Below are 23,321 nucleotides of genomic sequence, written 5' to 3'. Positions count from 1 at the left end.
CGTGTCGAACAATCGACATTCGATGAATATATATGTCGGAAACGATGAGTGTGTGTGTGTGCGTCGCGGTATCGAGTGGATATCCTCGGATGGACAGCGGGAGAGCCGTGCGCGTGTTGTGGGAGTCGACCACCGCCATCACCCGCCGGCCCCGGGCCGCCTCCAAGGTGGGCGGTGGATTAGATTTCCGGAAAGGGACTTGGAGGGAGGGTAAGGAGTGTGTGTATACAAAATGCCGTTCCTTAAACACGCCATCATGTTTATTTGGAATTCTATACTTGTTGACGTTGCCATGGATATAACGGAGCAATTGTAAGAAAGTAAACTAAAAGGTTTTATTAATGGAGAAATATCTCTAATTCCATTAATAAAACAAAGAAACCGAATTTTCGGTAAGTTTTTATAAGTTTAATTTCACATTTCCCAGTTCAAATCTCTCTGGCTTTTTCAGATTTCCCCGACTAAAAACCATGCTTTTCTATTCCCTGCCTTTATTACCAAAATTTTAATTTTGCTTGAAAGCTCCACGAATTATTCACGGTGCCAAAATACTAGAGCCTTAGATAACCTGCGTTCACATGAAGGAAACTTTCCAGCATACTGTGTGAGAATTAAAAGGTTTGTTTGACCAAATTAAAAAAAAAAATTTGGCCAAAAATATTTTATGAGTAAGCATATTACTATTAGTATTTTTTAAAGCTTTTTTAGTGTTCTGCAATCCACCGCTTGGGTGTGTGGCAGGGGGTGAATACACACCAGAGTAATTTTGACCGGTATGTTTTACCCCAACCGCGGTCGGCCAACGTTATTCTGGTCCTTCTATCGCTCATGGAAAAAACGGCTTCTTAAATCTCTCTGGTCTACATTTAATCTCTCTAATCTTAGAGGAATGGTCTCGTCTACTGTAGTGCGATGGGGGTAATAGTACATTTTCAGCATTATTGCTAAAGAGGAGGTACTTTAAGGAAGAAACAGCTGCTCTTTTAAGTTTTAATTGTCAATATTAATGGTGAGATAGGGCGATTTCCAGAATTTCTCTTAATCCCCATTCCTTCATAACCCCATTCCAAAGGTGAGTATCGAGCCTTCAGTTTATAGCTGGAAAATCCTGCGCCAGTTCTTATGTTCCCAGCATGTAAGATACGAGTTCATATTTCCACGTTTAATGAATTACTGGAGCATTTTAGTATCCCAAAACTGCTTTTAGCTCAGGAAGTTAAGAGTAAAAAAATTATATTTTTAAAGGAATTTATCGAATATGACCAACTATGAGCTAAAATTATATCTTTTACTCTTAATAACTTGAGAGACTTGCTAAAATTATATCTTTTACTCTTAATAACTTGAGAGACTTGCTCAATCAAGCGCCATCATTTGTCATTTCCTGGTTAATTGCCATCGATATGCTGCATTGACGCATAGGCACTCGCTAATCAGTGGAATAGGATGCTCATTCTAAATTAGCATACCTGTCATAACTTTCGATAAGTCCCTACCATGTGGTCAGGACGAAAAACAACTGGTTTTCATGACGCATCAATTAATATCCTTAAATCGCATTAACTTACGAGGGTGGTCTGAAACGTTTCCGACCTAACAAAGATACGTTATATTTATGCCATGTTTTGTTTGTGAATGGTATAAATTTGTGGCTTTTGCATGCGATTTTTTCTTTCTTAATTACGGGTGGTGTCATAACACCCCCCGCCACACGCCCTTGCGGCGGCTTGCAGGGTATTAAGTAGATGTAGATGTAGATAACAAGAAATTTTTTTCTGAAATTTCCTAAGGTAGGAAACTTTTTAGACCACCCTCGTAAATCCTATTCTACATACATGTATTATACAGTAACTCATATTACATCTCTCAATACTTTCTACCTGACTTAGTTCCACCCGAAATGCCTTGTGTTTTACTTCCTCCGACTCGCGTTCCCAGCATTCTCCCCTATAATATCGCTTACAGCATTCCATTGCCTCTCAATGTCTCCTACATCCTCTTGTCCTGCCTTCGTCGAAATTCTCCCAACAGCCGTTTCTCTTCCGCTACAATACCTAGAACTGCATCGTGAATACTCCCTTTCCGTCCTTTCTCTGTATCAAATAGCCAGTGCCTGGTCGAAATACATGTTCGAAGAGAAAAATCACGATATTTTTTTAAAGGGTTTCAAAATTCACATTTGTGTTGGGTTCGCGGTTGTGTGACCGACTTGTTCTTTAATATTTCCGAGAACAGAAACGAAAAGCCATTGGGCAAAAAAAATGATGCCAGAAATGGAATCAACAACATCATCACCGTGGTAACCATGCGTCGATGGGGCAATGGCAACCGCGATAAATGATCGAATAAACTCTGACGCGGTCGAATTAATTTCTCGAGCGCCGACACATGGTCGTTATTTGTATTACGTGATAGTTAAAGTACGAACGCCTAAGATATGCGGCGTGGATTCGACTCACGATCGAGGAAGGAGGGCAAAACGGGGAACGGATTAAGATTCCAGAGCGCCACAACTTTTTAATCCGTCCACACAAATCACGGCACAATAATGTGAGCCGCCACGATGCGCGCCGCGCGCACAGATGGCGCGCGGGACGGGGACGCCGTGCGCAGGCGCGATTGTCATCTCCGCCTAAGGGAAAAATGGGAAAGGAGATTTAAGATCCACAAGCGGCGTTTCCACACAGGCACGCACCGCGCTTATCAGGAGGCGATCGCTTCGCCTGCTTTGCTATTCTGATCCATTGCCGCCAGCGATTTTTCCACGGCACAACCTTCACAAGACATTCTTAGCGCCGTGCCGCAGAATATGTTAACATACCGTATCATGGAGCGAAAATAATACAATTGAGGAGGGATATGCAGTGGTGGGCGAATTTGGGGCCCGGGAAATGGGGGTGCCCCCGTTAGTGCTGCTTAGGTCCCCCATTGGTACGAATCACTCGCATTATCGGGTGCCGCCGAGCACCGAAAGCGACGATAGCCGGAGGCTATACGGCAACACGTAACTCAACAGCCCCTGTCGAGTAGTCCAAGTGGCCATTAAGCCGTGATCGCTGTCGTCGAAATTAAATTAATCCTGCGAGAGTGCTTGGGTCAGCATTCCTTCGCGGAGTGGATGCATGGCGGACGAGAGGTTATGCGCATATGAGTTTTCACGAGAGCATTCCCTGTTCGATCAACAAATTAACCAATATTTCACTGAAACGTGATAGGATACGCCTAGGTGATACTTACAGCAGATGAAGAAGGCAGAGGCAGCTGAGAAAACTAAAATTCTGCTCCGTTAAGATATGGAAGACCAAACTAAGCTCAAAGTAGATTTTTTTCGGACTTTAAGAAATCTCCAGAACGCTGAACAAATGAACAGAAGCAGCACCAACGGAATGTGTAGATTCGATTAAGTACGTAGGCGAGGTCGTGAGTGAGGCGTACCCTCACTTACGACCGCTCCTGAGTGAAATAATTACGGGGAATAGGTGGACAAGCTAACAAAAAATTACAATGTATTAGAAGAGTTCTGAGTAAATGTGATGAAAAGGTCAATGTTATATTTCGCTGGTCAGGCCTCATTTGGAATATGCTGCAAATATAAGGGATCCTCATGAAGTTGGATCAATTGTCGAATTGGACCGCGTGCAGCGTAGAGGAGTTGGAATTGTAAAACGTTGTTATGATAAACTTAGTACCGTATGTAAAACATTAGAGCAGCTAGGCTGGAAATCACTCGCGGAGCGAAGGTTAAATTACAGATTGAAGCTCTTGCATATATTGGATGGGAGTCTCTTTAGCAGTGATGTTGAAAATGTATTATTACTCCCATCGTACTACGGTAGGAGAGATCAAGTGTAGAACAGATAAATTTAAAATACCATATTTTCAACTAACGATAAGGTATCAGAATAATGATGTCCGATTGCGGGAGGGTCATATTCAAGTCAAAATTATTCTGGTGTGTATTCAGTCCCCGGCTGTGGTTTACTGTGGTAGGGTACTAAAAGGTGCACTGCAACAACATTCAAAGGGTCGGTAAATTTCAAATTATAATCTCCACGCAAATGATCAGGTAGCCATGGGAATATCTTCTCTCTCTTAATTAGTTAGGAAGAGTTGACGTGATGATCTCGCGAGTCGAAGTTGAAGATCGGCGGAGGCCTCATCAAATTTGTCGTTTCTGGGGCGGCACTGAGTGAATCAGACACGTGGGTCATTCCATGCTACATCGATAAATTTATGAGGAAAGTGCCTCGCCAAGCTATGATCACGATTGATTGTGATAAATGAACACTTCCTTGGTCCAAAGCAGTTTTCATATTTGATAGACACCTTTTTGATCGCCAATTAAGTACCTGATAATCAATGGCCATAGACAGCACGCCTATCAAAGACTATTCTCATTTGGCGATTAGGCGAAGATTCTTTATTGAAAAGTTTTTCGAGATATATCGAGAGGATGGGGATCGGGCCCCTGCTATGCAGCCAATCGTGACTAAGATATCGGAAAAAACTTAACCTTTACTCTTTTTCCCACAGGCTCTAGCAGTTTTTCTGCACCTAGTAAAGAGATCGGAAAGGGACCAGCGGATCAAAGATTGCGCTTATTAAGTTATTTCTCCAGATTAATTTTTATGATATGTTTAATTCTTAACCTTAGGAATCATTTGGTAAACTTTTACTCTACGGCATAAAATTCTCGAGGAAAACCTTTGACTAGTATCTCCACATTTTTTTTAACGCAGCATTATTCTTGTGAGTGCAATAAAGAAGAGAAAAAGAGAAAAAATAAAGAAAAATCCTTCATCTAGAAAACAGGGATCCTGATGGTGCGGCGGCTAACGTACTGGGCTCCCACCCATAGGACCCGGTTCGAATCCTGGAGGCGGCACATATTTTTCAGTGGTATCCCGATCCCTACTTGAGGAGCTTAGTGGAGGGCACTTTGAGTGAGTACGCCGTCCGTTGGATGGGACGTTAAACTGCAGACCCCTAAGCACATTTCGTTAAGAGCAGGCTAATGCCGACGCCGGGTTTCTCTCCACACCCTTCCTCCTTTCCCATCCTTCTTTAATGGTGAAAATGACCTCAGGTGTTGGTTGGCTTCCTTAAATCTACTACCACTACTTCACCGAGAAAACTTCCTCGAAATTGAGACACTCTGAAAGAGTAGTTTTATTAGATCTTATAAACCCATTTGGGATATATCACCCTGTCCAAATAATTTGCGAACTGAGACCATGAAAACATTATTTTGCAAAATTTAGTCAACGTCGATTTTCTCCCCTTTCAAAGAATTCTTCATTCGCTGCTTTGCACTTATTCCATCTTCTTTTCCACTGTTTAAAGCACCCTTGGAAGTCCTCGGCAGTTGAGCTTTTTAGTTTTCTCGTCGTTTCTTGCTTTATTGCGCACACATCTTCCCAGTGAGTCAGTCGCAGGGGGGGAGATCTGGCGAATAAGGAGGATGATCAAGGATCAAGGTGATTGGATTTTTTGTGCCTTGAACTGGCGAACAATCAATGCTGAATGTGCAGGTGCATTGTCATGGTGAAGGATCCATCCATCATGTTCGGTTAAAATAGTGTGCACTGTTGATTTTCCTAAATTCAGTTCATCAGCTATCATTCGGGCAGTTTTTCGACAATCGCTAAGGATAAGGGACCGCACACGATCAATGTTGTCGTCAACACAAGTGGTTGCAGATCATCACGGCCTTGCATCATCCGTGGCGTCTTGTCGGCCATCTTTAAAACGCTTATTCCTCTTGAAAGCGGAAGTATTCTTCAAAGCATTATCACCGTAAACAGCTTTCAATAATTTCTGAAATTAAATATAAATTCAGCATTCAGTTCACCAAAAAACTTGTTGATTCGTCGCTCCGTGATTTCGTCAATTGAAATTTTCGACAAACAGTAAAAACAAGGACAACAGAAACTAGCATAACTGGCAACACCATACGCACAGCTCGACGATACGCCAAGCACAGATCGGTCTCAGGCAACTAGAGCCGTCAGTGTGCGTTCAGTCCGCGCCACTGCACCAGTTCGCGCGCATTTATTGCACAGGCCACGTATTTCAAAAGTCATATTTCACGGAAATCGAGAGTTTTTCACTTTTACATTTAAGGTAAAGAAGTGTCGTCTTGTTCGTCCAAAGGTAGTGACAAGATACAGGGACTTAGAAAGTGGTTAATAGGTCAATGTTCAATATACCAAAAAACTGAGCAGGCCTGCATATGGAAGAACAAGAAGTCACTAGCTAATGTGTCGTTTGCTTGCCGCTAATTATTAATACCTACGCTACAACGATAAGTATTTCCAAAGATATATTTGGCAGAAAATAACCAACTAATCAAATAATTGCAGAAGGATTCGGCCATCAGGTGATTTGAACTTGATGTTTGGAAAATGTTGGTGATATGTTATTTCGGGTCCGGCGTATCTTCCTGTGAAACTGCAACCAGCAAACTGAGCTGGGCCTGTTCATTAGAGTAATCATAAGTAAGGGCAACCGACAGCTGATGTCACTTGCACCGATAGGGATAGAGGGTTAATATGGCAGAGATATGGCTTTCAGAGATATATCCATGCGTGTACAATGAAAGGATTTTTACATTAATGTATGCATCACTGTGGTTATGGGTTGTTGTTATGGGTATGTGTTGATTTTGAATACGGTTTGTTCCCTTTTACGGGTGGTGACCTAACACCCCCCCCCCCCCGCCACACGCCCTTGCGGGGCATTATGTTGATGTAGATGAGAAGAATGGGAAGAGGATCCCGATGTTGGCATTGATTTAACCTTAAAAGTGAAAGACGCCGAGAGGTTCGCGATAAAACATCTCATCCGAAGGACTTGCAATTGAAATCCAATTCGCATTGCACCAAAATAGAGATAATACTGACAAATCCTGCCATGTCCGGGTTCCGAACTCGGGCCCTCGGGTCGGGAAGTCAGTAGGCCATTATGTGTGGAATTTACACTCGGAAGCATGAACAGTCTCGGGTGACCTCCATCCTGCTCAGCCATTGCCTACCCAAACTTCGGGTTGCTGACGGCATTTCGTCGATAATTTGGAGATTGATTCGCGCGGCACATTCGAGTAACGTTCGACATTTCGGTGTGTATGCGTGTTTTAACAAGTTTGAACCGCTCGTCTCTTCTCGGATGCTAACCCCTTGGTTAGTTACTTCAGTTATTTAGTCATTTTAGTACCCTCCAAACCACCGGGGATCGAGATGGTGCGGGGGCTAACGTACTGGCTTCCCACCCTGAGGGCGCGGGTTCAAATCCCGGCGGTGTTGAATATTTTTCAGAGGTATCTCGATCCCTACTTGAGGTGCTTTGTGGAGGGCACTTTGAGTGAGTACGGCGTCCGTCGGATGGGACGTTAAGCTGCGGACCCCTTGGCGCCTTTCGTAAAGAGTAGGCTAATTCCGACGCCGGGTTTCTCTCCACCCTTCATCCTTTCCTGTCCATCCCCTATGGCGCAAATGACCTTAGCTGTCGGTCGCCTCCCCTCAAAACTACTACTACTCCAAACTACCGCTGGGGGTGTGGCAAGGGGTGAATACACACCAGACTAATTTTGACCGGGAAATGACACTACCCCGGTCGGACAATGTTATTCTGATCCCCTATCGTTCGTGGAAAAAATGACATCTTTAATGTATCTGTTCTACACTTAATTTCCCTAATTTTATGGCCATGATATCTCCTGCCGTAGTACGATGGCGGTTATTATACATTTTCAACAGCACTGATAAAGAGATATCCCTCTGAATTATCCAAGAGTTTTAATCTGCAGCAACCTTCGCTCCGTGAGTGATTCCCAGCCTAACTCCTGTAATATTTTGGATATGCTACTAAGTTTATCATAACAATATTTCAGAAATATAGTTCCTCTAAGATGCACGCAATCAATCCGACTTCGTGAGGAGTCCATAAACTGACAGCAAATTCTAAATGGGGCCTAACCACCGAAAGGTAACACTTCTCTTTGACCTTGTCATCACATTTACCCAGGACTCTTCCAATAAATCCTAATTTTTTTGTAATCCTGGCCACATATTCCCCGTATGTGTTTAACTCAGGAGAGGTCGTGAGTGAAGATAACGTCTAATTATTTAATTGAGTCTACACATTCCATTTCGTTATCCCCGATGCATTAGGTGTGTGGAAGGGATTTGCTCTTTTTCCAAAAACTCCTCACTACTCACTTGTTAAATTATTTTTAACTTCTAATTGCCAAGTAGTAACAGTAATGAATCACTTGGGTCTGTTTCAAACATAACCCTGGAAGTTACGTGTATTGGGAAATGATCGAAGCAACCCCTTCCCCACACGGGGGTAGACGAAGATAGGGCAGCGCCCATGGGCACCCAAGGAGGCTGGCCTTGGTCTTGGCCCGGGGAACTGCGCGTGGCCTTAGATCGCCTTAGGCACTCACCCCACGAGGATATGTGGACACCGTTCCGCCACTCTATCACGTGATCCCTCTCCCATCATGTTAATAATGCCACTGCTTCTATCCCACGCACCCTCGCCCCCCTCCACGTGTCCCGTTCCTCTCTCTCTCTCTCTCTCTCTCTCTCTCTCTCTCTCTCTCTATCTCTCCGTAAGTTATTCCGTAATTATCCGCTCTCTAAAAAGGCTAATGGAATCCTCTTTCCATTTCCATCTACGACATGCTTGTTCGAGGCTAGATTTTTTCAGACATTTCAACAAAAACTTAATTTATCGCAAAGGGGATATAAAACATATAAGGAAAAAGTTTTTTTTATGTGTAGTCAGGCATGAAAGATTGTTTTTTTAAAAGAAACGCATTGCCATTCATCTCACTGAATTTATTTTTTCTTAAATATCTCATCAATACGTGTTAATGATATAGAAATGCCATTTTTATAAGAAATAAGAAATAAATAATTAAATTAATTTCTAAAAGAGATTTGTTCGGCCCTCAATATCATTTAAGCCCCATGTTGAAAAAAAATGAGGAAGACCGTTGCAGACTTATCCAGATGCTTCAATAATCCCCGCCTCCATAGCTGAAGCAAGGCCCCGGAGACTACTCCTCTGAGCCGGCCGGAACGAATGGATTCGCCCAGGTCCTGCGTGTAATTTTGATTTTAGATTATTTCTTCTAGGTGAAAATAAATATTTTTACATTAAGAAATTCGATACTCTTATCGGATAAATAATTATACTTGAAAGCACGAGGTACATCCGGAAAGGATCCAGCACTTCAATATTTGGAGAACACTCACCCACCTAGAGGGATGAGGCCTTAGCCCTCTTCAAATTACTCTCAGTGGCACCTTCTACACTTACCCCCGCGTCTCTTAAACTCTTCTAAACAATTGACGAAGTCCTTTTTATCGGAATGGTCGTCAGCTGCCTCGTCGCATTCATTTCTTCAACGTCAAGGATTTCGTGCAGCAGTTGCAGCGGACTTTCTCCAAACCGTAAACGATGACCCAAGTCTTCTCAAAAAGTTCGTAACTGCTGATGATTCATGGGTCTACGGCTATGACCCTGCAATAAAAGCCCATTCTTCCAAAGAGTCGGTTGACGAGACAGAACGCAACGAGGCAGCTGATGAACATTCTCGAAAAAGACTGCCTATCGTTTTGAAAAGGAGATAGGATACCGGGATAAGTTTGTGAGGTCCCAAGGGGAGTACTTCGAAGGGGACCAAAGCATCATTGTTCTAGGTAGGCTACTTTTCTTAAAATATTACATGGATGGATCATTACTTAATGTGTATGTATTGGTATATGACTATGGCATTCGTAAAGAGGGGATCGAGATGGTGCGGGGGCTAACGTACTGGCTTCCCACCCTGAGGGCGCGGGTTCAAATCCCGGCGGTGTTGAATATTTTTCAGTGGTATCTTGATCCCTACTTGAGGTGCTTTGTGGAGGGCACTTTAAGTGAGTACGCCGTCCGTCGGATGGGACGTTAAGCTGCGGACCCCTTGGCGCCTTTCGTAAAGAGCAGGCTAATGCCGTCGCCGGGTTTCTCTCCTCCCTTCACCCTTTCCTGTCCATCCCCTATGGCGCAAATGACCTTAGCTGTCGGTCGCCTCCCCTAAAAACTACTACTACTACATTCGTAAAGAACACGTATCTTTAATATGGGTGACTAAAGGAGGAGTGAAGTGGTGGGATAGCTTGAAGAATCCTCTCTGACATGGACAGGGAGTCTTGAGAATGAGTTATAAGTGTGATATTTGGGCCAGGGGACGCTCTGGGCCTCACGTGCTCAACTGGTGGCAGGTCCTTTAAGCTGCAATGTCGATGGAGGGCCCACGGGTGACTGAGGAATGCATTAATGAAGATTTAGAAACCGCATTCAAAGATTATTCCGCTTGCCTTGGTGTGGGAGATGGGGAGTCGAGAGAGGAGGGAGGAATTTTTGCGGGGTCATCTGCGGCTGTTTAATGTGGTCACTTCGTGGTGTGGTGCATTCAGAAATGCCAAATGAAGGACAAATTATTATTATTATTATTATTACATAAACCTGGTTGCAATTAGGCAATGGTCAAGTCTGGTCAACGGTCACTCTTATAATGCACATACATACGTATATATACAAGAAGAACAGATATGAGACGAAATGATCGTATATACAATGGCTAAAGGACATATCTCTTGTATTCTTTAAGAATACAAGAGATGAACAACCCACGTAGGACGGAGTTCGATTTAATGGTTTCCAAAATAGGGGATACAACTCTTTTAAAATGGCATATAGTTTTATGTATTCCGGGAAATCACGTGATGTGTGGATTGATGTCGTCATTGGAGAATCTCATTTAGTTGCGTTGGGAAACAATGGCGGACGGAGACAAACTGCATTCGCTGTCCCAATACACGTTGATGAATTCCAGGCATCTGGGCATGCTTCCCTGGGTGTGCAATCCGCACGAAAGGTCATGTTGGTGACCATGAATTGATGTGTGACCCGAGTCGCTGACACACTGCCAATTGTTTTGCCGTCGCGGCTTGGAGGTGACGAGTGACGTGGGGGCGTCGTAAAACCTCAAAGAGGTACTTCTCGGAAGCCATCAAATGCGTCGGATCCCATTTGCCTTTGGCGGTAGCCGAGGCAACTGCGACAATAAACCCGAGTCTATCGCGTCGCCGTGGATGGTTATCGCTGCGGGAATACTACCGTAAGTGACGTGATTACGAGCACTTCGAGTGCGAGGAAGCACGCATCACGAGCACCATGGAACGCTTTTGACCGAATACGGGCGACAGAAAAAAATTGAAATGTCTCACGTGAAGACGTTTCGCGATTACTTCGTCATGACATGATTTCACATTCACCCGCTAAATGGTAGTCACGCGAGCGTGAATGCTAGGCAGGAATAAATCAATTGGTTCGCGTCGATAGTTACCATTATGCCAGATTAAATTATCCTCGAGATTGAGAAAAATATGCCAGTCAATCAGTTCCGGCAGCCTTACGGAATATCCAGAATATGGATGGAATCCATATGCGGTTTTTGTGGTTGGCAATAAGGAGCCTGCAAGTTTCAATACGTCTTCGATTATATTTCCCTCCGTCCACGTTTTCGCTCTCCATTCTTCTCCACACCCACATCTCAAAAGTCGAATCTCATTCTATTTCCAAATGACCAAGCTACAGACCTTACAATGCTACTTTGAATATGTCTGCATACAAATCTCATTTATTCATGTACGATCCTATGTCCAATGCCATCTCCTCCGTAAAAAGCTTCGCTAACAATTCTTCCAGTAATGTACTCAACTATAAATCAATTTTTGACTAGAAATAGCCCAACTTCCTATTAATTTTCGGAAATACTATATTCCCGCCACATAATCTTGAATTATCATCAACTTGTTTTGAAGTCATGTTTAGCTCGGGTCATTATATTTGAACGGCCAAAGTCAAACATTGTTTGACCGCGGTAGGGATCATATTCGGGTCAATATTAATCTGGTGTATTCACCCCCAGTCATAGGGCACCCCTAGCGGTACCTTGCAGGGTACTTAAGTATCATTATTATTATATAAACCTCGTTTCAATTAGGCAATTGTCCTGGTGGCAACGGTCAAGTCTGGTCAACGATCACTCTAACAATGCACATGCATATATACACACTCACAAGAAGAACAGATATGAAACAAAATGCTCTTATATATGTACAATGGCACTTAAAGATTACCAACCGCACCTTTACCGTTACACAAGGGGCTAGGTTCACACCATACTTGCTACAACGCTCCGTCCATCGCCGCAGCACTCCGTCCATAATCACGCACTCTTAAATTTCATATACCGTTCAAAATCACGCACCGTCAACACATCAATCACTCTTGCAATACAACTTCTCACGCCGTCAACTTCACACACAAACAATATTTCAATATGTATAAGAGTATTATCTAAAAATAAAAAAATATTTTATTTCCGCGTGATTTGAACGACTGTTTACATTGTTTTTGACTAAGTGCAACTTTGTTGATTCTTAGGGCAGTAAATTCTGTTTATGGTTCATCCGATATCAAAGTAACATTAAAGACTAGGTTTACTATTTCCTGAGGGTCAGAATTAAACTTGTATCTCTCGTATTTGATTCCATTACAATGTAAGACCTTCCATTCATGAATAGTTTCCCCGTTTCAACCCCCACTTATAGTAATTATCACTCACACCCTTGAGATTTCTGTTTAGTCGCGCAAAAAAGCTACTTGTTCACCCAAAGAAATTTTAATCAAATTGAACCAAGCTCATTTACAATTTTTCCATATTTTTTCTCTTTTTAAATTATCTACATCCTTTTCCTGAGCTGGATTTTCAAATCTGATTAGAAACAACACCTCCATCGTCTAATTTCTCATTAGGTTATCTCTCCTCATAGCGTTCAATCGTGGAATGTTTCAGGTTTGGGATTTCCTCTGGTGCCTTTTGGAAGTAATGTGGCCAAGCAATCAATCAAAGGTGAACGCTTTCTATTTATTCGACGTTTCGCTGGCCGCCTCTCATGACTCGTTTCTCTCTCATTGTCTCTCCCTTGCCCACCACCCGTCTGGCGGCGCCAGTGTACATCCCCGTGGAGGCGTCCCTCGGCCCGACCACCGTGCAGCTGGTCATCTCGACGCTGAGGGGCGCGTCGGCTTACAGGTGGAAGGTCGGGGTCACCCAAGTGGACTGCTCCAAGGACAAGGCGCTCGCGGGTGAGGACCCCCCCCCCCAATAGTCCAGGGACCGATCCAGACTCAATTCACCGTTAATTCCATCATTCTAAATTTCTTAATGTTAAAGACATATCACAGGCCCCGAATTTCTTCGGTAGCGCAGTTCACGTGCATAAAATCAGGGATTTATGTCGATAATAGAACGGATAATTCTAAAAGGCCGTTTTTTCCTCGTACGATTGGAGATCAGAATAGATACGATCGTCGGCGCAAAGGGGGTAATTAGTATTGACAGTGTATATATTTTGTCGATTTCCTGGAGATTAAATAGAGGCATTTTTATAACATTGTCCTCGCATGATTTGAATGTATTTATATCCACGTCCACTTAATACGCCGCAAACCGCCGCAAGGGAGTGTGGCGGGATATATTTATGCATCCTATTATTGGATAATCTTTTTATTGAATATATTTGCATGTGACGCAAGGCATTTGCATACTGGGCACAAGTGGGTCCAACACGAAAGCGTTTAATAAGGATAACAGTAAGAGAGTTTGCACATACAAGGTGAACGGATGAATAATTTTTGGCCAGAATGCTTGCGAAAGATATTAAGATAGATGACGAGATTAAAAGACGTACAGAATCCATGAGAACGATTGCTTGTAGAGTTAATAGGACTTCACCTAGCAAAAATAGCAGTATATAAAGTATGAATTTCTCCCATAGTTATTGCATGGGAGTAAAAAATTGGGTGTGGCAGGATAAATATTAATGTGGAAAATATGTATGCTTGGCTGGATTTTTGCTGCTGCTGAAAGTTTTGCTGCATCCTGACCATGGGAGTCGATGCAAACTCGTAAATCAACATAAATTATTTGCGTACCTATTTGCTGAATAGACAATTTTAATCTCCACGAGCCACAAGGTCTAAATTACACGCTTCTCGACAAGACGAAGATGTCAAGCATAAAAATAAGCAAATCTTCCATTGTCCATATAACCCCTGACCAACACCAAAATCCAACTATTCGTGCTGGATAGGTCATTCGCCATGGCTGGGTTTCACCGATGCATCCCTCGAGAGACACAAGGAGGCACATACAATGAAATTTTGTTTTGCGGTGTGGGATCCATGCCGCTTCCGGGAAATACCGTCGCGTATGTGTGTTGATGGACAACTGTTCGGTCGGACCGCACTTAGACGTCGCGGAAGCCTAAGGGTTAATTTATTGATTTGGGGTATTAATTGTGTGAACTTATTTGTTTCTATTTTTGTGGTTTGTACTCTTGCTATTTTAGCTAAATCTAAATAATACCCCGCAAGACGTCGTAGGGACGTGTGGCAGGGGGTGGTAGGTTACCAGCCATTCTACATGTATCCTCTCTATTTCCTAATGCACCCAGCGATCCACCGAAACCGCGTAGAAAGGGGGCGATCGAGGACCAATCATGCAGCATGCCTACACATATTACGAGTATTACATAGTTAGCATCTGTTCCTATGCCTACAAAAAGGGGACAGGAAATAAACATTAAAAAAGAGGGCAGGCACACATGCTATTCAGACACTTTATGTGGTTGTTCATTGTTATTTTGAGATGAATGTATATATTGACCTTTTTCTAGTTTTCATCTTCAATGTGCACTTATTATTCTAAGCTCTGAATCAGAATCCCATCTGATCCCAGTATATGAGACGTTCAGGAATAATAAACATTTTTTCTATTTTTATTTGATATAACAAAATGACGAACACTGCCCTTGGTCAAATGTCTGCCTGAACAAGTAAAAATGAATGGTTTCGCATCGGAATTCTGTAAAGTGATTTACAGCTCGTGATTTTCTGAAGTTTTTAAATCATTAAATCTGCACGTATCAGTTGCGACCGTTTGTGAAGCCTAAAATAAAAATCGGCTCTTACTTCGCGCAGCGGAGTCTGGCTCTGAGTGTCTGAGTGAGTTTCAGCAGTTGAGGTTGATGACTGGAATAATTATTCAATTAAGGAGTAGTTTCCTGGTATGAAATTAAATATTTATTATTTTCATTATTGTATAGTAACATGCAAACCACCGCCATTGTGTATGGCAGGGGGCGATTACAGATCGGAATACCCTTGACCCAAAACACCTTTTTCTCTTGCGGTCGGCCAACGTTATTCTGATCCCTTATCGTTCGTGGTAAAAATGTCATCTTAAATATAGTATATCCGTTCTACACTTAAAATCTATAATTTTATTCACATGATCTCTCCTACTGTACTACGGTGGGGTTAATAATACAGTTTCAACATTATTGCTAAAGAGACCTTCCAATTTATGCTAGAGATGTAATCTGTATTTGACCTTCGCTCCGTGAGTGATTCACAGCCTAGATCCTCTGATAAGCATAACAGTTTCAGGCTTAACTTTGTGGAATTCCTTCATGAAGAGGGTAAGGAAATAAAATTTGTACTTCCGTAATAAAGATTTAATATTTCACACGACCATGATGTCGATGCTGTGCATCACCGTCAGGTGACGTACATAAAAAATGTTCTCCCATCCGAGCGGACATTTATATGGAAAATTGGGAAAGGCAATTATTTGCTTTAAATCTTCCCCTACAAAAAAATATATGATCTTGATTCCGATATGTTGATGATATCTTTTTTGTTTGGAATGGATCTACCAGGCAATCGGAATTTTTTTTGACTCTGTTAAATTCTTTAGATGTATTAATACAATTCACCAGACAGTTGGAAATAGACGACACCTTGAATGTCCTGGATTTGACTGTGAAAATAATTAGTGAAAGGTTCGAACTTTCCATATAAAGAGAAAAGTGTTACTCCGACCAAATATTTCCACTCCACATCCAGGCATCACCATTCACAAAAACGTGCAGCCATTCAAGCCATGTTACACAGGGTACGCAATATCCCAATGCCACCACACAACAAACAAGGTTAACTCCCTATTGTAAAACAAATTGCAGCCAACAATGGTTATAGGGAAATAATGACTGATAGCATGTGCAACAGAAAACAAACACAGTTAGCCCAGAAATCTATAAACCACACATCTAAACTTGACGAGCACCGATGGCGAAGAATTCCATTTCTTGGTCACATTTCACTCAGGATGCAACAAATACTCTCGAAAAACAAAATCACGACAGCGCTTTACAACATATGTACTTTAAAAAACATAATAGTTTCACCCCAAAGAAAAAATTGACATAATGCAACGAAGCGGGGTTGATAAACTCAATTGTGCGGACTGCAACGCCATCTACATTGGACATACAGGGAGGACATTCGATATTAGTATCAAAGAACACCGTTAATACTTCAGAAAGAAAGACAAAAAATCCCAATTCGCCAAACACCTTTTAGATAAAAATCACACCAGTAACTTCACGGCAGATATTCTTCACACTGGTGTGAAAGGATGCAGGTTGAATGCTTTGGGGAGGAGTTGAGAATTTGGCAATCCCTTCAGTCTGACAGGTTTGAGGTGGTCAATGAAACAATATACCTCTCCCGTTCCCCCCTCCTAAAATTCTTAAAAGACTCCCAATATATTTCCGTACCAATCCTACCCCCGGAAACCCCGGAAGGGTGGAGAAAAACAAATTTGTCCTTTTCCGCAGATTTATTTTCAACGCACAACGCGTTTCAGTTCACCGAACCATCTTCAGGTATAAGACAAGATTCAATACAGCACATTTATACCTGTTTGAGGAAAGGGGGGGGAAGAAAATAGTGAGGGGTAAGGTACAAAGGGGGTGAGGACAGTGAGGGGTGGGACAAAGAGGGGAAATATGGAAAACCCAAGGATACAGGGAAACTAAAGAAATGGAGAGGAAATAAAAGGAGGGGGATAAGCACTTGTGGTCATTATTTGAGAGAACGTTGGCAGGTAGCTGGTTACCTGGCGGTAGGAAGGAGGGAGGAATAAAGAAGATTTAAGTTGGAAGGGGAAATGGAAGGGAAAGAGGCAGGCTAAACGATGAGGTATAAGTGAGTCTAAGAAGAACATTATCAGGGAAGGGTTGTTCGACACATACTGAGAGTGGAGAGTAGTGGGGGTGGTGAGATGGGAAATACGCGATGGGTGGAGTCAAGAGGGAGCTTCACAGCTTGCTATGGAAACAGGATTCTGAGAAGCGGTGAGCGGTTTATTAAAATATTGTCGTTTTAAATAACATTCATTTTTAATTTTACAACTTCAAGTTGCTCTAAAATATGAAGCCTTTTGCCCTTATTTTCGTAGTATAGGATCTCCGGATTAAATTTACAGGAGTGAGATGATTGTAGTAGATGCTTAGCTAGGAGTGATGTTTCATCTAACGTCCTCCAACATCTTTCATGTTCTTTTATTATAGCTTTGAAACTAGAATTTCACTTACTCCTCACTCTTTTCTCTCCCCTCCCCCTTCCTCAAACAGATGATGTACCACAAGTTGAATATTGTCTTGTACCTCAAGATGGTTTGATGGACTGAAACGCGTTGTACGTAACAAATAAATCAGTGGAAAATGCAAATTTTGTTTTTCTCGTAATGAGGAACTTCCGCTACATCTCACCTGAATCTGTTGAATATATTTGAGACATCAGTGTGACTTACTGCTAGAGGTTTCGAAGTTCGGATCCTGAAAATAAGAACTATCGCATGTACCTTTGACCAGCGCTTGTCGAGTTAGCCCAATATGCCGCGTGAAAGGTATGATTGTATTTTTGGGCAATAGATCGGTAGTGTCATTAGGTAATCGGTCGTCGGGGGCCTGGAAGGGTTGTTGGGTCCCGATTTAAGTTCACGACCGACCTCCAGAGACCCTGAGGAGGTCTCGCCACGTCTTCATTCCCCCTGTGTAGCTCCCACGGGCTGCCTCCAGTACCACCGGGGCGACCGGGGGTCCTTCCGGAGCCTGGGCTACGGAGATTCGCCGTCCACCCTGGGCCGCGGCGTCCCCGTCACGGCCTCCATGCCCTCGGGCCTCGACTACGCCGTCTGCTTCCGGCGGCTGCCAGGCGCATGCGCCGTCAGGTACTCCTCCACCGCATTCAACCTCCCCCCGGATGGACAGCACCCTAACGACACCACCACCATCACCCAGAGCACCACCACCACCCAGGGCACCACCACGGCCAGCACCACCACCGAGTCAACGGCGACGACCCCGCCAGGAAATCGCAACCGGACGGGGAAAGGTGGGTTGGAAGAGCGTGGCCCCCAGGGCCCATTGGTAGGGCCCCACCAAGGTGCGACCCCACGGATATGAGTGGGCATTTAAAGGCCGCCGTTTTTAATGCATTATTATTATTGTATAGACCCCTACATGCTAACGCTAGGATGTGTGGCGGGGGATGATTATACACCAGATTACCCTCGACCCAAGCACTTATGCCCCCTATCTCGGTCTATCAACGTTATTCTGATCCCTTATCGCCCGCGGGGACGTAGAGAACTAGCTTTTATTTCTAGGGAAGATATGATAGAATTCGAAGATTTTTAGAAGCAATAAATATTAAAATCTCGGGCACGTTCAGCTCCACCTAAGCTGTGTGTTTTTTCGGGTTCTAAAATTTTCTGGGAAACCATAACCGGTACAGGGAAAGGAACTGGCCCCCTAACCCTGTTTATGCGTGAATTTCACACGCCGTCGGGCTTAGTACTGGATGAACTCTATCATGCCAAACCGACCTTCTGGTTGATTACTATGTTCATGGTTTTTTTTAAATATTGAAAAACACACACTGCTTTCTTGAACGGAGTAAACCTCGTCACTATGCATTTTTTGTCTTATAATGAAAGAAGTGGATTCAATCGAAATTCAGATTCGAATCCAAATGAAAGGAAACTGTCCTCCAGAACCGAATACCACCACCTACTCCTCAAGTTTTTACGAGTGCATGTGTTTTGCGTGCATTGGGCGTGCGTTGTGCTGGTGCCTGAGTATATAACCGTACGAGAACTCTTATATCAATACAATTCGGCTTGATTAAGAAACATACTGGTGGTATAAATTGGAGTCTCTAATATTTCTTTTTTATTAATTCAACCCCCCCCCCCCCAACTCCTTCCACCCCTCGACCGTATCCTGCCCGCCAGATGCAGAGCCTTGCATAGGAGCAGGGGGATCCACCGTGTCGGGGGCGTCGCCGTGGGGACGGAGCGCCGGGGGCCTGGGAGGTCAATCGTCCCGGGCGGCGGCCCCATCCGCCCTCCTCGGGCCCCCATTCCTCTTCGTCCCGGGGGGCGTGTTGCAGGGCGAGGGTGGCGGCGAAGACGGCAAGTTCTCCGGGGATTCCCTCGCCGCTTCGGAAGTACAGAGTGAGTGAGCACCGCGCGCCAAAGGAAGGGCAATGCGTGCGTAGAGCACCACGGTGTCGCCACTTAGCGAGGAGCGGTGGCTATTCGAAAAGGCCCAATGTCCCTTATGATCTCGCTGATGGACAGGGGCGACAATACGGGCGTGCATTTGAACACCGACACGTTCGCAGTGATAAAAAACGATTTTTAAAAGCAGTACGCGGTAATGGATTAGATTTTCTTATAATTAAGAAAAAATTTAGTTGGCGAATTTTTTTCTTGCAATCTACCGGTGAAGGTTGGTTTAGGATGGACACAATTACCAAATAAATATTCTTACTCAAAACTTCTTCTCCAATATATATATATAAATATATATATATATATATATATATATATATATATATATATATATATATATATATATATATATATATCAGTATATGTATATATATATATAAGTATATGTATATATATATATATATATATATATATATAGGGCCCGGGTTCGATTCCGGGACAAGCCACTCTGGGCAACCCCAGCTCTACCCAAGCTATGTGATTTTTCGGGTACCAGGTCTTCCTGGGAAACCATAACTGGCACAGGGAAAGGAACTGGCCTCCTCGTACCCTGCTAATGTGTGAATATCACACGCCGTAGAGGGCTTAGTACTGGGTGAACTCTACCATCACCTACCAAACCGACCTCCGGGTTGATTACTGTGTTTATAGTATAAAAACAAAACACAATCCAGCAACCTACTGTACATCAAGTCCCTCTTCATCTCTGTGTATTTCCTTCCTCCCTTCATCCCGTCCAACACCCCAATCCTGTTCCTACCCTTTCCTCGTTTGCCTAACATTTTCACCTCTATTACAGTCTTCAACATCCCACTGCCGATCAACATGCCTTCCATAGCCGGCGTATATGAATCAGTAGTACCCGGAAAATCACATAGCTGGAGTGGAGCTGCAGATGCCCAAAGTGGATTTTCCGGGAATCGAACCTGGGCCCTCGTGTCAGTAGTCCAACGCTCTACCCCCTGGCTCAAATCATTTTCCTCGAAGAACCCAGCTCAGAATATCAGCGCTCACACACTTCATCATTCTCTTGTTCACGACTCTACCCGGAGATGCTCCAGCCATCCAGCAGCCCATCCACATTCCTACATCTTCAACCTTGTATATGTACGACGAGCTCAAAAACGACCGGAAAAAACCTCAACAGATGGTTAACTTCTTCATTTTTAATATATTCTGGCTGAGTCTTCATTAACAGCAAAATCTATTGATCTATAAAAAAATGTTTAGATATGCTCCTCTCTTCATGATTCTCAGGATCCACGGCCGATGTGATATTCTCGAGGAAAAGAGCGAGAAAGGGGGGGTGAGAGGGGGTGTAGGGGGGGGGGAGGGGTCCGACGGAAAGGGGTGCCAAATCCTCCCACCTCTCACAAATTTAGACTCGCGTGTATCTCTGACACTCCTCCATTTCTTTTCCATTTCTTTCGCACGACAATTGGGTGTTTTCGTCCACGGCCGACCTCGGGACGAGAATCCAAGCATTTTCCCTCTCGTTTGAAGCTTTCATCATTGCTATGCGTCTACTTTCCACTTGGAGCGTTTCGCTAAAATAGGACTGACGTGGAGCCTCAGCACCCACCCTCTGTCTTTTTTTGATTTTTTTTGATTGATTTTTTATGAGTGTGTGATGTCTTATGTTGGCTGTCGGCAACCGACCGGAGGTCCTTGGTTCAAATCTGGGTGATTCTGGGACCCCTCAGCTGTGTTTTTCCAGGGCACCATTTCTCCCTGGGGAGAACTGGTGCCCTGAGACAAGGCCGCTGGGCCAAGGCTGGGAATGACAAACTTCTCCCACCCACTAATTAAAATTGATACACAGAAGATTTGAAAATTTTCACAAGTTGCATTAATTGAATGTGGTATTGTTAAAGATGAGCTCTAGCTCCGGATACGTTTTGCCTTTTATCAATGCGGGTTGATAGACTTTTACATTATGTATGGCTGAAATATGTTGCCTCAAGTCAAGACGATCACGAGTGTAGGCTTGTAATTTTTAATATAAATAGGGTAAATATTTAGATAGTAGAATCGGTTAGACCTGATTTCGATGAACTTTTATGAATATTATTCAGATTGGCAAAAAACAATTTTATGGAAAAAACATTTTGTTTACATACAGATGGCAGCACATGTTTGACTCAGTATTTAAGATTTCAATCCAATTCACTTCAATGAGAAGCGACAATTGAACTGTGATTCTTTGGTCAGGAGATGGCGTTAGGGAGCTGTTTCACCCACCAAAAAAGAAATGGAAAAGCCAAGGAGAAAGGATAGTATTTAAAGAAATCACATAACGTCATACAGGATAGGTACAATGTGTTTCGTGGCACGCATAGCCAGAAGAAGGGGACGAGCCACATTGGTCAAATACATATTCAAACACAAAAACCTACCATATGGCGAACATATACTAATTCACATTGAAATGGATATATGGAAAATTGATAGGAACACTTACAACGGACACATCTTTGAGAGTTAAAATTTCATCCATTCCATTTTTTTAGAGGGACCCAGATCGGCCCATCAGTACCACGCCCTTGCGTTTCGCCTACGGCGCCCTTAGCGCCGGCTCTAGGCGCTCATAGCCCCAGTATGTGCGTGTGTGTGTGTGTGTGTGTGTACTCGTATACTCTTATATGTGCATCCCGGGATGTATAAATACATCCCGGGCTTCGTGACTTTTTGCACGTAACCGCTTGTAATCCGTATTATTTTACTTTTCCTAATGATTTTGTGTTTTTCTTTTATGCGCCTCTCTTTCCATTCTCCTTATACCTTTCTATGATGTGGTTATATTATATATTTTATATATATATAATATATATTTATATCCACATCATAATTCACTATACATATGTATAAATATATATATACATATACACACATTTGAGCTTTTCCCTTGATCCCTTGGGGAAGGCGAGATGCCGGGTCCGGTGTCCGTGTGGGTGAGCAGCGGGCGCGGAGGGGTCAACGGCACGGGGTTCGAGGTAAACTACGAACTTTTGACCGCCAACTGTTGACCATCGCCGAAGGCCCTCCCAGGGACCACGATAGCCCACTTCATTCATTTCCGTAAGGCTCTAGTGTGTCAGGATTCTAGGAATAATCCGTCAATAAAATGATGAAGTTGATTAAATGTGTGATCACTTATTTCTACCCTGAATTTTCATCCAATAATCCTAGATCCTTGGGTTTAATTTATTACAATTAACGATGAATATAAAATTAATCAATAGAGAATAGACCAATGCTGGCACATATCCAATTCATAACTGATTCATTTCATGTCAGATACACATACTATTTTGTAGAAGAATGTGATCAAAGCAGTGAAGATAAAAAAAAGAAGAACTTCAGCAGAAATATATGCTTTCACAAAGAAAGGGTGCTAATGGCTAAAACTATAAATAAAGACATTAAGTATGGACTGGTGAAAACTTTAATATATAGCCAAGGTTTGTGCGGCTTTGAAACCTAGCCGAAAAGGCTGGATGGTAGGCGTAGATTGGAGGCGTTGTTACATGGCTGCGATGAGGAAAGGATAAAATAAAGTTTAAAGAAAAAAAGCAACCGTAGAGCACGACGAATGGTAGGGTAAGAGAGAGGATAGTTGAGAGAAATACAAAGGAGGCAAGAGTACTGAATGCAAAGCACCTTGAATGTCCATGTATCATTGGCAACTTTCCATCGTCAATCCTCCCCTGTCACAGGGATCGCCGAATCCGTCCGACCCTGAGATACAGGGTTCGTCCGGAAAATAAGTGTA

The 23,321-nt window shown here is 43.1% G+C and overlaps 1 protein-coding gene across 1 annotated transcript in view; it reads left to right on the top strand.

The window, feature by feature from the left end:
* Nucleotides 1–22,623, top strand: part of LOC139696756 (uncharacterized) — a 93,233-nt gene extending 70,610 nt beyond the window's left edge. Inside the window, exons 4-7 of the mRNA XM_071595596.1 lie at nt 13,075–13,209; nt 18,031–18,366; nt 19,268–19,489; nt 22,472–22,623. Coding sequence (XP_071451697.1) covers nt 13,075–13,209; nt 18,031–18,366; nt 19,268–19,489; nt 22,472–22,575 — 797 coding nt within the window. The 3' untranslated portion in view covers nt 22,576–22,623. The remainder of the gene's footprint in view (nt 1–13,074; nt 13,210–18,030; nt 18,367–19,267; nt 19,490–22,471) is intronic.
* Nucleotides 22,624–23,321: the final 698 nt, after the last annotated feature.

Source organism: Hetaerina americana, unplaced genomic scaffold (assembly GCF_022747635.1).
Source record: "Hetaerina americana unplaced genomic scaffold, ioHetAmer1.1.p SCAF_7, whole genome shotgun sequence".
NCBI lineage: Eukaryota > Metazoa > Arthropoda > Insecta > Odonata > Calopterygidae > Hetaerina > Hetaerina americana.
This window is presented reverse-complemented; position numbering and strand designations above follow the sequence as displayed.